General features: G+C 44.5%; 1 protein-coding gene across 1 annotated transcript; it reads left to right on the top strand.

Annotated features, from left to right (window-relative positions):
* The first annotated feature begins 363 nt into the window (after positions 1 to 363).
* Positions 364 to 1,927, top strand: LOC123159690 (B-box zinc finger protein 32-like). The gene has a single exon (XM_044577503.1). It carries the CDS (start codon positions 1,051 to 1,053, stop codon positions 1,690 to 1,692), a length of 642 nt encoding a protein of 213 aa, XP_044433438.1. The 5' UTR covers positions 364 to 1,050; the 3' UTR covers positions 1,693 to 1,927.
* Positions 1,928 to 15,290: the final 13,363 nt, after the last annotated feature.

Raw genomic sequence — 15,290 nt, 5'->3', positions numbered from 1 at the left:
CCCGGCCGAGGATACCCGTTTTGCACCGCGCGAGTGAATGTGGCCAGCAGCAAAAGAATAAAAAACGCAAGGAAAAACAGCATGGGTTATAATACAATGCGTGGCGTGAGACGGCCTGCACCACCAACACAACGCATTTTCACCTACCTGGCTACTTGCAACATGCCGTCACAACCCGAAAGAACGATACGGATGGCGAAGTTTGTGTAAAAAATTTCGAAGGAGCCGGGAATTCAACGCACTACCACGTACCACCCCATGGCAGAGCTTCCTTGCTTGTACGACGGGCTAAAGAATCAGCGGCGGCACCGGAACCCGACAAAGCAAGGCCACGAACGACCGACCGAGCCCCGACAGCGACGGGCTGGCCGGCGTGGGCGCCAGGCGCAAACTAGTCTAGAGTACGTACTTCGAGGGGGACGAGGTTTCGTGGCCACGGATGGCTCTACGCTTGCCCTCGGCGCATCCCGCCGATGGCGACCGCGCTCCGGCCCCATGCCCCAACTCGCGGCTCACGTCGGCCCTCGCGGGGCGCCATGGGCCCGCGCCCGTCGCGGTTGATCAACCGCAGCCACTTGTGCGGGTCGACGGCGGAGTGCGCCACCAGGTGTCGACCGCGCAGCGGGCGACCACATGGCCACCGCTCATGGGGAGCCATCGGTGGATGGGCAGGTGAGGGCGCGAGGCCGCTGACACCGGGCCCGGTGCGAATCGCGGGAGCGGCCGGGACGGCCTCGCACCCTCCACGTCGCGGCGATCGGGGCGAGGATCGGACGCCGCTCGCGGCTTGCAGCCATGACCACGCAAACTGCACGTGTACGATACGGGGGGACGTGGGGAGCGGAAAAGATCTCACCAGCGAGCGGCCACCTCGCGGGATAGCTAGCTAGCTCGGTCGTCTTTAAATACGCGCCCCGGCGAGGAGAAGCACACCACGCTGCCTCGCCGTCGTCCGTCGTCGATCTCGTCTCTCCCGGCTGCAAGTCTAGAAGAGCGCGCGACGCAACCTCACCTCACCCTACGTGCGAGAGAGTGCTGAAGCTGGCGGAGATGTGTGGCGCGACGGCAAGGTGCGCGCTGTGCGGCGCGCCGGCGGACGTGCACTGCGCGGCCGACGCGGCGTTCCTCTGCGCGCCCTGCGACGCCAGGGTCCACGGCGCCAACTTCCTCGCCTCCCGCCACCGCCGCACGCGCGTCTACGCGCACAAGGCTGCGACGGAGGAGGAGGAGGCCCTGTCCGGGATGACCACGTCCAGCTCCTGCGTGTCCACCGCCGACTCCGCCACAACGGCGACGACGGCGGCGCCGCTGGGGCGGAGGCCCAAGATCAGGAGCAGCCCCCGCGCGCGGGGTGAGGAGGTGCTCGAGGGGTGGGCCAAGAAGATGGGCCTTCCGGCGGCGGTGGCGCGCAGGCGCGCCGCGGCGGCCGCGCGCACGCTCCGGGCCGTGGCCGCGGCGCCGAGGAGGGTGCCGCTGCGCGTCGCGATGGCGGCCGCGCTGTGCCTGGAGGTGATGGCGGCTCACGTCGGCAGCGCCCACGAGGCCGGCGACGCGCTACGGCGGCTGGAGGCGTGCGCGCACGTGCCGGCGAGGGTGCTCGTGGAGGTGGCTTCGTCCATGGGCCGCGCGCGCGCCAGCAGACCGGCCGCCGCCGCCGTGGACGCCGAGGAGGGCTGGGGCGAGTGCCCGTGAGGCAACGCAGGATCTTCTCCAACAACACATGACCCGTGACTCATGAGAAGGCGGCTAATTAAGCTTTCTTGTTCGTTAATTTGGTAGTAGTAGTAGTAGTATATTTCTAGAGAGTTGAGTAAAAGTTGATCAAATCTTGTTGTTAGTTAGAAGGATAGTACTAGTAGTACGATGTAATCCAAATGGATGGTGTCAGCCATGGCAGTAAAGTGGATCACATGTTGTTCAGTACTAATACTTCTTAGCAATTTAGCTGGACTGATTAGGCTTTTGAATTAGTTATGGATCTCTCAACACTATGTAGAATGGTTTATATACTCTCAACAATATGTAGAATGGTTTATATACTCTCAACAATATGTAGAATGCTTTATGCATGTAACTATTGTCAATTTTTCGCGGGGATATCGTTCATTCTATTTGCGAGGATACAAACCATGGTTCATCATCTAGAACAAGTTGCAAACCATTGTGGGAGGCAGGCAGGCAGCATCAATGGGATGTGAAGACTAACTAGATTCAATTTTTTAGAAAACAGCACCCACAATACAAGTATGAAATAGACATCCATGATGAATCAAATGATTCTGATTTGATATTGCGGATGTTAATATTATTCTCTATAATTTTGGTCAAACACAAATAGGATTGATTCTTGAAAAAATTATGCACATTGCATTTGGAACCAAGGGAGCAAATTCAATCATGGTGAGTCATGCCGTCATGGTAATCTCGTTTGTTAAATTGACCTTGCAAATTTCATTATTGACATTGTGATTGAGTAATACAAGTATTTCTCCCGCAAAAAAGAAAACCCAGTTATACACGACGGCGGCTTAGGATGTCTGCATTGCTAACCTTCAAATTGTACACCGTATCTGTCCGAGGACCGATGAACATCAGTGTACGGACAATGATATAGGAGCCAAGCGGCTTAGGGTATCTTCATTGGTGACCTTCAAATTGTACACCGTATCCCTCCATGGATCGATGAAGCCTAGTCTATGGGCAATGATACAGGAGCCAACCACCCAACCGTGGCCGCATCAATTTAGTTTCAAAATAGATTTTAACAAATCTGACGAATTCCATTAAACAAAATAGAATTCAGCAAAGTTCAGACATAATTTAAATAAAATGGATGGTATTTCATCCATTTCACCAAACCAAGCCTGTAACACTCAAAGTAATTATAGAAGAAGCACAATTCATCCGTAAATAGAATACAAATACCTCTAGTACAATAATAGTTCAAATTCAACGTGATAACTGGGATATTCGAAAAGTTTTTTTCTTCCAAATTCATCGATTCCAAATTGAACGATAATAGAACTAGAGCCGACACATGTCGTCCCACATAGGCTGACTTTGACCTTCATCAAACAATGTATGTGCGTGAATGGCCTGCCTTCGGTCCTATAGTGCATCATGATAGAGCGTGCATACTTACAATGTGTAAAGGAACATTGATTGAATGAATAAATAAACCAACATGTAGAGCAACAAGAAGCAAAACTTATGGTCTCCATGGTTGACGTGCCCAATGTCCACATTATCTCCACTCGTTTAACCGCGTCGCATAACTTCATGACGGAGTTGCAAATGGTGTAGCATCAACCGCAATATCTACCTCACATTGCGTTTATGGATGATCTACATGTCATAAGACGCGGAGTGATTTTGCACATGAAACGGATCATCGTGCACACACTGACAAAAGACCAAGCACCTTAAGTTCCTGCCTACAAATGCCCGCAGATATGGCCAACCATGCATCACACAACAATCTATCCTCCTTGCCGAGCACCCCACTATCGTGCTTACTCTAGAAAACAACAAGAAGTTCAAAAGGCTCAATGGCATTCGACCGAACACCTGCCGGGCGTGGTGTCCGCCATGGATGTCATCCACAAGGAGCGGAAGGTACCTGGCTGCAGAGGGATTCTGGGTGGACGACGACATAGTCCAAGGAGAGTATGCACGTTGGTGGGGGTAGCAGACGTCCTACAATGCCTGGGCGGCAACTGGAGAGGTACAACGACGATGTCGGACAAGGAGGGCCTGGATACAAATATGGTGGATGCGGAGGGTGTCGACGGTGCCATGGACAATGAGCTTTATTATTGATGTGATGGACCCATCCAAAGTGTCTAACAACTTAAATAAAAGAAGTTTGCGCGCATGAGGACATGGTGGCGAATCCAAGGGTTTCCAGCTATTTAGTATAGATAGCAATCCCTAACTTGCAAATTGTGGTTCAAGGTCCTCATGAAGAAATCATGGATATGAATGGGAATACCATGTATGATATTGAACAACAGATTCTTCATGATTCCCACCACTTCTTCGGTTTCAGAATTGTGGCCCTCGATTGGACTAACGGTTTTGGCCAGAATGCGATATACAGTCCAAGGTACATATAGAAATTCCACACCAGAATTGTGGTTCTTCGAGCATCTCCTTCAGCTTGCGGTTCCATTAACACTTGCATCACGTGATTTGGAAGTTCAGGTTCTTCATAAACGTGTCTTGCATTCTCTTGATGGGGATTAACTGGGAGTGCTCGACGCATTTCACTGGCTGGAGCTTTATAATGTGTGTTTTCTAAAATCCAGTCCAGAGCCAGGAGTGAATATCCTCAACTTCACCTGATAGATGCAATGTTGCATAGAGTTGAAGAATCAGCTCTTCATTCAATTCAAAGGCGTCAGAGCATAGGCTTAGTAACCCAGCATCATGAATAATAGACAACACCGGAATTGACACCATATCCACACGAGGAATATGGCGATGCGGGAAAACCTCATTCCTCTCAAATAGCAGGCACACATAGAAATTCATCTGCGTTGTAGTCCAGAAGTGCTGACGCCTTATTTTAGCTGAATCATATGGTGATGCGCCAGTCAAGAAATTCTTCTCCTCGAAGAAATCATCATTGCTGAACTTGGGTGTCCTGACGCCTTTGCCAAGCTTAGGCATTGCAGGCTTGGGTTAAAGATTTACCTTGTTAGGCTTTACATAAAAAGGGTCAAGGAGAGCTAGTGGAGTAATTCTTATCTGTAATTGCATCAGATTTTGCAATTTCCTCAGTTTTCGCTAGTGGAACAGTCTTTGTATCAGTGAAATGCACAGATCCATCAGGCCGATGGGAATGACGTTCAACTTCAACAATGTGCTCTTGCTACACCATTTCTTCAGTTGATGCAGCCGACATTTCTTCAACAATGGTTTGAAGAGGTGTGAGACGCTCTTCAGCACCAGTGGGAATATCTTCAGTCCTTGTAGGTGACTAAGGGTCTTGCATTAGAGGTGTGGTGATGGGTGAATTTGGGTGAGATACTTCCCAAAATTCATCATGGATAAGGGGTGTAGTAGAGCCATCAATATCCACATCCTCTTCAGTTTCTTCATTTCCAGCACTTTTAACAGACAACACGGGCGGAGGCGATGATACCATTAGAGGGGACAATTGCTTCAACCTCAATCTCTTCATCCATCTGCTCTGGGTAGCAGCAGAATGGGTGTCTCTTTCCTCATCGTCATATGGGACAACATATTCTTCTCCAAATGGCACAATCTACAGATTTGTGAAGATTTGGGTTGGGGTCGCTGAGGCCAATGGTGGTGCATCAATAGGCCGAGTTGAAGATAATTGATCCGTCTTCAACTTCTTCACAATTTCACTAGTAGATGGAGCTAAAGCTTTTCTCTTATTCACAACTTCTTTCTCAGCAGCCTTGGTATTCTTCGCTTCTAATACAGAAGGAAGTGTGTTTTTCTTAAATTTTAAAGAATTTGATTGAGCTAACGATGAGGATAATGATGGAGAAATTTCTTCAAGCGCGACTGATGCAGTCACCCTGGCACTTTCTCAGGCACGATAGTTTTGGATGCCCTTATAGTTTCTTCAGGCTGTGATGCAGATGCACTGGCTCGAGGAATTTGTGGTTGTGCTGAGGAACTATTTGAGGAGCTTGACCATGTTTAGCATCTTCACGTCTGTTCTGATCGTCAACCGCCTACTTGGTTTGTGCGATGAATCTGTCACGCACACCACATAAGTGACTGGCTTGGCATTCATATTCATCACTAAGCTGCTGAATCTCAGCCTACATAGAAATGAGTTGTTGACATGTGATAGTGAACATGTTAGACTTTAGCTCTTTCTACTTCTGAAGATGCTGCTTCCTCATAAGCTTGGCATGATTAACCTTGTTTCTCATTCAAGATGAATGCAAACAACACATTACTAGGACCGGGAGGCAGGTCAACATCATCAATCAAAGTGTCTGGCTTCTGGCACCAAAATACCAATGAAGTCAAGAATCTTCTTTGGATCCAGCAGAAGATGTACTGAAGAATTCTTGGCAATAGCAGCTTGCTCAACTTTTCTTCTAATGAGTTCAGCAAGCTCATCTTCATCGGCCTCATCATTTTTGCCAGCCTGAGGCGCTACAACCTTTGGATTGGGCCTTGTTCCGTGGCCAGCAGTGGCCTTCATCATTAGCTTGGGGGCATTTGTGGAAGTTTGCCCACTCGCTGAGGTAGTTGGTGCAGCCTCTCAGGAAATTGTAATGCCAGTTGTGCACTGACATGAAGCAAGCACAACAGAGGTTGGGGCTTTTGCTAAAGCCTTTGAAGAACTTACTACAGGCGGAGGAGCTGAAGATTTTGCGGCAGCTGAAGCACTTGGAGCTAAAGGCTTCTGCGTTGAGGGCTTTGGCTTTTCAGCCGACTTCTTTGGCATTACCTTCTTAGGGCCACTTGATCGTCCAACATCTGAAGGTAATCTATGATACTATTCTCAAGCTCGCTGGGCATCCCTTACCCAAAAAATGTTGGATTTGGATACATTTACCCACTGGTGTAGAGACGTCCTATACAAATGGTTTTTACCCCCATTCCGCAATGGAGTTTTAAACCATCGCCTTGTCTGTGTGTGCGATAGGGTGCTCTGATACGTCTCCAACGTATCTATCAGTTTGATTGTTCCATGTTATTATATTATCCATCTTGGATGTTTTATATGCATTAATATGCTATTTTATATCATTTTTTGGGACTAACCTGTTAACCTAGTGCCTAGTGCGAGTTGCTGTTTTTTCCGTCTTTTAATCTTTTACAGAAAATCAATAATAAACGGAGTCCAAATGAAACAAAACTTTTTGAGGATTTTCTTGGAGCAGAAGACAACCATGAAGCTTCTGGAGGAGGCCAGAGGAGTCACGAGAGGGCCGCAAGCCCTAGAGGCGCGCCCCCAGGGGGAGGGCGGCCCCCAGGCTTGTGGGCCCCTCGGGACCCCCTAACCCTAACTCCAGCTCTATAAATACCCAAATATTCCCCTTACACTAGGGGCAGACCAAAAATACTTTTCCGCCACCGCAAGCTTCTGTTCTCGGGAGATCCCATTTTGGGGCCTTTTCCGGTACTCTGCTGGAGGGGTATTCGATCACAGAGGGCCTCTATACCAACCTTGATGCCCTTCCAATGATGTGTGAGTAGTTTACCACAGACCTACGGGTCCATAGCTAGTAGCTAGATGGCTTCTTCTCTGTCTTTGATCTTCAATACAATATTCTCCTTGATGTTCTTGGAGATCTATTCGATGTAATCTTCTTTTATGGTGTGTTTGTTGAGATCCGATGAATTGTGGATTTATGATCAAATTATCTATGAATATTATTTGAGTCTTCTCTGAACTCTTTTATGCATGATTAAGATAGCTTTGTATTTCTCTCCGATCTATTGATTTGGGTTGGCCAACTAGATTGATTTTTCTCGCAATGGGAGAGGTGCTTTGTGATGGGTCCAATCTTGCGGTGTCCTCACCCAGTGACAGTAGGGGTAGCGAGGCACGTATTTGTATTGTTGCCATTAAGGATAAAAAGATGGTTTTTTTTACCATATTGCTTGGATCTATCCCTCTACATCATGTCATCTTGCTTAAGGCGTTACTCCGTTCTTGTTAACTTAATACACTAGATGCATGTTGGATAACGGTCGATGTGTGGAGTAATAGTAGTAGATGCAGGCAGGAATCGGTCTATTTGTCACGGATCTGATGCCTATATTCATGATCATTGCCTTAAGTATCGTCATAACTATGCGCTTTTGTATCACTTGCTCAATAGGAATTTGTTTCCCCACCGTATGCTTTGTTTAAGAGAGAAGCCTCTAGTGAAACCTATGGCCCCTGGGTCTCCTTTTACCATATTATTTTCAGATCTATAAAATCAAAAATACAAAAATACCTTGCTTAGTTTTATTTACTTTATACATATCTCTATCAGATCTCACTTTTGCTTGTGGCCGTGAAGGGATTGACAACCCCTTTTTCGCGTTGTGTGCAAGTGTTTCTTAGTTTGTGCAGGTGCCTCTATTGGGGACTTGTGTGTTCCTTCTACTGGATTGATACCTTGGTTCTTAACTGAGGGAAATACTTATCTCTACTTTGCTGTATCACCCTTTCCTCTTCAAGGGAAAAATCAACGCAAGCTTAAGAAGTAGAAGGAAGAATTTCTGGCGCTGTTGCCAGGAAGGATATACATCAAGCCTACCAAGTACCTATCATAAACTCTCATCTTTTGCACTTACATTATTTGCCATTTGCCTCTCGTTTTCCTTTCCCCCACTTCTAAAACATTTTCAGAAAACACAAAAATATTTGCCTTTTTTCTTCGCCTTCTTTCCGTTCGCTTTTTTGTTTGCCTTTTATTTGCTTGTGTGCTAGATTGCTTGCTTTGCCATCATGTCTGAATCTGGGGAGGTTATGTTGAAAAAAGAAGTAATAAACTTAAGGGAAATTTTGATGATTTTGCTAATAATGATCATCGTGAAGAAGAACCTACTATCATTCACACTAAATAACTCTGTGTAGGTAGTGGTAATATTATTGGAAAAGGTGTTATTCAATATTTCTTTACTTGTGACGGTACATTACCTATGCCAGGAGGATCAATTCTCAATAAAACTTCAAGTCTTGTGGATGCAATATCTTTGCTTATAATTGAACTTGATAGACAATTTGTTCACATGCATCCATGCATACAAAGGATTTTCTTATAATTTTCTAATATTCACAATCCTTCCGTTAAGCGCGTTAGTACTATATTTCTAGCTCATGAATTTGGGCGCATCATGAAAGAAGCTAGTGAAATATTTGCTCATTATATAGCAGTAGCAGAAGCAGCTCATAGCAATTCATTGTATAGCGGACCAGAATGAAAAATTGGCAAAAAATCATAGGAGATCCTCACCTTGTTGGATGAGCTCATCCTTCAACAGCACCTCAAGGCCATGGCCTGGGAGGAGGGGAGGGGGAACGAGGTGCCTTCTGCCACTGTGTGGCATCGGTCGTAGTTGTGCAGCGCCCGCCGGAGTAGTGCGTTGGACGGACCACAGCGGAGCTTCTACCCGAGTCAGACAATAGAGTCATTTCACTATTCCCCTTCCCTTCAATTTTTAGTGAGCTTGTACCCGAAACACCCCCCTCCAAAGCGAAATAAGTTAAGCCCAAGCCCATAACTCAAAAATGACTTCTTTACATCTTTTATGGCTTATTTTGACAATAAGCTTTGAAAAGGCGGAATAGGATTGGCCCTTAACCCGCAATTCAATTGTGCGTGCAATTAATGATGAATCACTCATGCCTGCAATAGTGTGCATTTTGGCATCATCATACATGGCATAACCTAATACATGTGCATTTCATTATAGAATCTGAAATATGCAATGTTTATGATAGTTCATACGTCACACATGATGTTTAAATGACCCTTAAATCCGGCCAGTCAAGTGATGGTCTTTAAGCCTCCTTCTATGCATCTTTTCTTGATATGTAAGATTTGCTCACACATCTGTTCAATTGCTTGTTTGTATCAGCCAGCCATATTAGGAATGTTTGCTTTGATTACTTGTTGTTCTTGACCTAACAGAGCTTGTCAATGATTTAAACACTAAGGGCTGCTGTAGTGGGGGCTTGTATAACTCACAAGTGACTAAAGGTTTGGCTGTACACTAAAGTAGGCTCTCCAAGAGTACCTGGAGATCCAGTTCGAAGGCATGCCTAGTTTTTACATAGTGCACACATAGTAAATGCTCATTTCATTGTGTGCAAGAGATGTGGCATGTTTCATTCTATGGTGTTGTTTTGTTATAATATCATCCTTTTGTGTTGTTCATAGACTGGAAAGTATGCATATTTATCTTCCAAGGAGACCAGTAACTAGTTTGTGTCACCTTGCAGAGGGGGTGCAATGAAGATAAGATTGAGGATTTCCAAGTACACGATGTTAGGAAGGAGCCTTGCAAGAGAAGGAGGAGCAACGCTGAGCCTGTTCAACCAGTTAAGATAAGTCACACTGTATTGAAGGAAATATGCTCTAGAGGCAATAATAAAGTTGTTATTTATATTTCCTTATATCTAATAAATTTTTATTATTCATGCTAGAATTGTATTAACCTAAAACTTGGTACATGTGTGAATCAATAGACAAAACATAGTGTCCCTAGTATGCCTCTACTTGACTAGCTCGTTAATCAAAGATGGTTTTGTTCCCTGACCATAGACATGTGTTGTCATTTGATGAACGGGATCACATCATTAGAGAATGGTGTGATGGACAAGACCCATTCGTTAGCTTAGCATAATGATCGTTAAGTTTTTTTCCTATTGCTTTCTTCATGACTTATACATGTTCCTATCACTATGAGATTATGCATCTCCTGAATACCGGAGGAACACCTTGTGTGCTATCAAACATCACAATGTAACTGGGTGATTATAAAGATGCTCTACAAGTGTCTCCGAAGGTGTTTGTGTTGGGGAACGTAGTAATTTCAAAAAAATTTCCTACGCACACGCAAGATCATGGTGATGCATAGCAACGAGAGGGGAGAGTGTTGTCCACGTACCCTTGTAGACCGAAAGCGGAAGCGTTAGCACAACGCGGTTGATGTAGTCGTACGTCTTCATGGCCCGACCGATCAAGCACCGAAACTACGGCACCTCTGAGTTCTAGCACACGTTCAGCTCGATGACGTCCCTCGAACTCCGATCCAGCCGAGTGTCGAGGGAGAGTTCCGTCAGCACGACGGCGTGGTGACAATCTTGATGTTCTACCGTCGCAGGGCTTCGCCTAAACACCGCAACGATATTATCGAGGTGGACTATGGTGGAGGGGGGCACCGCACACGGCTAAGAGATCCAAGGGATCAATTGTTGTTGTGTCTGTGGGGTGCCCCCCTGCCCCCGTATATAAAGGAGCAAGGGGGGAGGTGGCCGGCCTAGGGAGGAGGCGCGCCAAGGGGTGAGTCCTACTCCCACCGGGAGTAGGACTCCTCCTTTCCTTGTTGGAGTAGGAGAGAAGGAAAGAGGAGGAGAGGGAGAAGGAAAAGGGGGCTGCCCCCCTTGTCCAATTCGGACCAGAGGGGGGGCGCATGCCTCCTTCCTTTTGGCCTCTCTCCTCTATTCCCGTATGGCCCAATAAGGCCCATATACTCCCCGGCGAATTCCCGTAACTCTCCGGTACTCCGAAAAATACCCGAATCACTCGGAACCTTTCCGAACTCCGAATATAGTCGTCCAATATATCGATCTTTACGTCTCGACCATTTAGAGACTCCTCGTCATGTCCCCGATCTCGTCCGGGACTCCGAACTCCTTCGGTACATCAAAACTCATAAACTCATAATATAACTGTCATCGAAACCTTAAGCGTGCGGACCCTACGGGTTCGAGAACAATGTAGACATGACCGAGACACGTCTCCGGTCAATAACCAATAGCGGAACCTGGATGCTCATATTGGTTCCCACATATTCTACGAAGATCTTTATCGGTCAGACCGCATAACAACATACGTTGTTCCCTTTGTCATCGGTATGTTACTTGCCCGAGATTCGATCGTCGGTATCTCAATACCTAGTTCAATCTCGTTACCGGCAAGTCTCTTTACTCGTTCCGTAATGCATCATCTTGTAACTAACCCATTAGTTACATTGCTTGCAAGGCTTATAGTGATGTGCATTACCGAGAGGGCCCAGAGATACCTCTCCGATAATTGGAGTGAAAAATCCTAATCTCGAAATACGCCAACCCAACAAGTACCTTTGAAGACACCTGTAGAGCTCCTTTACAATCACCCAGTTATGTTGTGACGTTTGGTAGCACACAAAGTGTTCTTCCGGTAAACTGGAGTTGCATAATCTCATAGTCATAGGAACATGTATAAGTCATGAAGAAAGCAACAGCAACATACTAAACGATCGGGTGCTATGCTAACGGAATGGGTCAAGTCAATCACATCATTCTCCTAATGATGTGATCCCGTTAATCAAATGACAACACATGTCTATGGCTAGGAAACATAACCATCTTTGATCAACGAGCTAGTCAAGTAGAGGCATACTAGTGACATTATGTTTGTCTATGTATTCACACAAGTATTATGTTTCCGGTTAATACAATTCTAGCATGAATAATAAACATTTATCATGGTATAAGGAAATAAATAATAACTTTATTATTGCCTCTAGGGCATATTTCCTTTAGTCTCCCACTTGCACTAGAGTCAATAATCTAGTTCACATCACCATGTGATTCAACACCAATATTCACATCTGTATGTGATTAACACCCATAGTTCACATCGTCATGTGACTAACACCCAAAGGGTTTACTAGAGTCAATAATCTAGTTCACATTGCTATGTGATTAACACCCAAAGAGTACTAAGGTATGATCATGTTTTGCTCATGAGAGAAGTTTAGTCAACGGGTCTGTCACATTCAGAGCCGTATGTATTTTGCAAATATTCTATGTCTACAATGCTCTGCACGGAGCTACTCTAGTTAATTGCTCCCACTTTCAATATGTATCCAGATTATGACTTAGAGTCATCTGGATCAGTGTAAAAGTTTGCACCGATGTAACTTTTACGATGAGCTCTTTTATCACCTCCATAATCGAGAAACATATCCTTAGTCCTCACTAAGGATATTCTTGACCGCTGTCCAGTGATCTACTATTAGATCACTATTGTACTCCCTTGCCAAACCAGGGCAGAGTATACAATAGGTCTGGTCCATAGCATGGCATACTTTTATAGAACCTATGACTGAATGCATAGGGAATGACTTTCATTCTCTTTCTATTTTCTGCCGTGGTCGGGATTTGAGTCTTACTCAATTTCATACCTTTGCAACACAGGCAAGAACTCTTTCTTTGACTGTTCCATTTTGAACTACTTCAAAATCTTGTCAAGGTATGTACTTATTGAAAATCTTATCAAGCGTCTTGATCTATCTCAATAGATCTTGATGCTCAATATGTAAGTAGCTTTACTGAGGTCTTTCTTTGAAAAACTCTTTTCAAACACTCCTTTATGCTTTGCAGAAAAATTCTACATCATTTCTGATCAACAATATGTCTTACACATATAATATCAGAAATGCTACAGAGCTCCCACTCACTTTCTTGTAAGTAGAGGCCTTTCCAAAAGCCTGTATAAAACCATATGCTTTGATCAACTCATCAAAGCGTATATTCCAACTCCAAGATGCTTGCACCAGTCTATTGATGGATCGCTGGAGCTTGCACATTTTGTTAGCACTTTTAGGATTGACAAAACCTTCTGGTTGCATCATATACAACTCCTCTTTAAAGAATCCATTAAGGAATGCAGTTTTGACATCCATTTGCCAGATTTCATAAAATGTGGCAATTGCTAACATGATTCGGACAGACTTAAGCATCGATACGAGTGAGAAAATCTCATCGTATTCAACACCTTGAACTTGTCGAAAACTTTTCGCAACAAGTCGAGCTTAGTAGATAGTAACACTACTATCAGTTTCCATCTTCCTCTTGAAGATCCATTTATTTAACATGGCTTGCTGATCATCGAGCAAGTCAATCAAAGTCCATACTTTGTTCTCATACATGGATCCCATCTCAGATTTTATGGCCTCAAGCCATTTCGCGGAATCTGGGCTCACCATCGCTTCCTCATAATTCGTAGGTTCATCATGGTCTAGTAACATGACTTCCAGAACAGGATTACCGTACTACTCTGGTGCGGACCATACTCTGGAAGACCTACGAGTTTCTGTAGCAAATTGATCCGAAGTTTCATGATCATCATCATTAACTTCCTCAATAATCGGTGTAGGCATCACTGGAACTGATTTCTGTGGTGAGCTACTTTCCAATTTGGGAGAAGGTACAATTAACTTATCAAGTTCTACTTTCCTCCCACTCACTTCTTTCGAGAGAAACTACTTCTCTAGAAAGGATCCATCTTAGCAATGAAAAACTTGCCTTTGGATCTGTGATAGAAGGTGTACCCAATAGTTACTTTTGGGTATTCTATGAAGACACACTTCTCCGATTTGGGTTCGAGCTTATTAGGTTGAAACTTTTTCACATAAGCATCGCAGCCCCAAACTTTAAGAAACGACAACTTTGGTTTCTTGCTTAAACCACAGTTCATAAGGCGTCGTCTCAACAGATGTTGATGGTGCCCTATTTAAAGTGAATGCAGCTGTCTCTAATGCATAACCCCAAAACAATAGTGGTAAATCGATAAGAGACATCATAGATCGCACCATATCCAATAAAGTGCGGTTACGATGGTCGGACACACCATAACGTTGCGGTGTTCCAGGTGGTATGAGTTTGTGAAACTAGTCCACATTGTTTTAATTGAAGACCAAACTCGTAACTCAAATATTTGTCTCCATGATCAAATCATAGAAACTTTATTTTCTTATTATGATGATTCTCCACTTCACTCTGAAATTCTTTGAACTTTTCAAATGTTTCATACTTGTGCTTCATTAAGTAGATATACTCATATCTGCTCAAATCATCTTGTGAAGGTCAGAAAATAATGATACCTGCCACGAGCATCAATACTCATTGGACCGCATACATCAGTATGTATTATTTCCAATAAGTCACTAGCTCGTTCCATTGTTTCGGAGAACGGAGTTTTAGTCATTTTGCCCAAAAGGCACGGTTCGCAAGCATCAAATGATTCATAACCAAGTGATTCCAAAAAATTCATCTTTATGGAGTTTCTTCATGCGCTTTACACCGATATGAACCAAATGGCAGTGCCACAAATAAGTTGCACTATCATTATTAACTTTGCATCTTTTGGCATCAATACTACGATCAAGATTCAATAAACCATCAACATTGGGTGTATGACCATAGAAGGTTTTATTCATGTAAACAGAATAACAATTTATTCTACACTTTAGATGAATAATCGTATCGCAACAAACATGATCTAATCATATTTATGCTCAACGCAAACACCAAATAACATTTATTTAGGTTCTACACTAATCTCCAAAGTATAGGGAGTGTACGATGCTGATCATATCAATCTTGGAACCACTTCCAACACACATCGTCACTTCACCCTCAACTAGTTTCTGTTTATTCTGTAACCCCATTTTCAAGTTACTAATCTTAGCAACCGAACAAGTATCAAATACTCAGGGGCTACTATAAACAGTAGTAAGGTACACATCAATAACCTGTATATCAAATATACCCTTGTTCATCTTGCCATCCTTCTTATCCACCA

Source organism: Triticum aestivum, chromosome 7B (genome assembly GCF_018294505.1).
Source record: "Triticum aestivum cultivar Chinese Spring chromosome 7B, IWGSC CS RefSeq v2.1, whole genome shotgun sequence".
Classification (NCBI taxonomy): Eukaryota; Viridiplantae; Streptophyta; class Magnoliopsida; order Poales; family Poaceae; genus Triticum; species Triticum aestivum.
Note: the sequence above shows the minus strand (reverse complement) of the source record. Positions and strands in the feature narration are given on the sequence as shown.

Excerpts from the sequence above, each read along its gene's own strand:
- LOC123159690 (XM_044577503.1), top strand. The coding sequence starts at position 1,051 with ATGTGTGGCGCGACGGCAAGGTGCGCGCTGTGCGGCGCGCCGGCGGAC.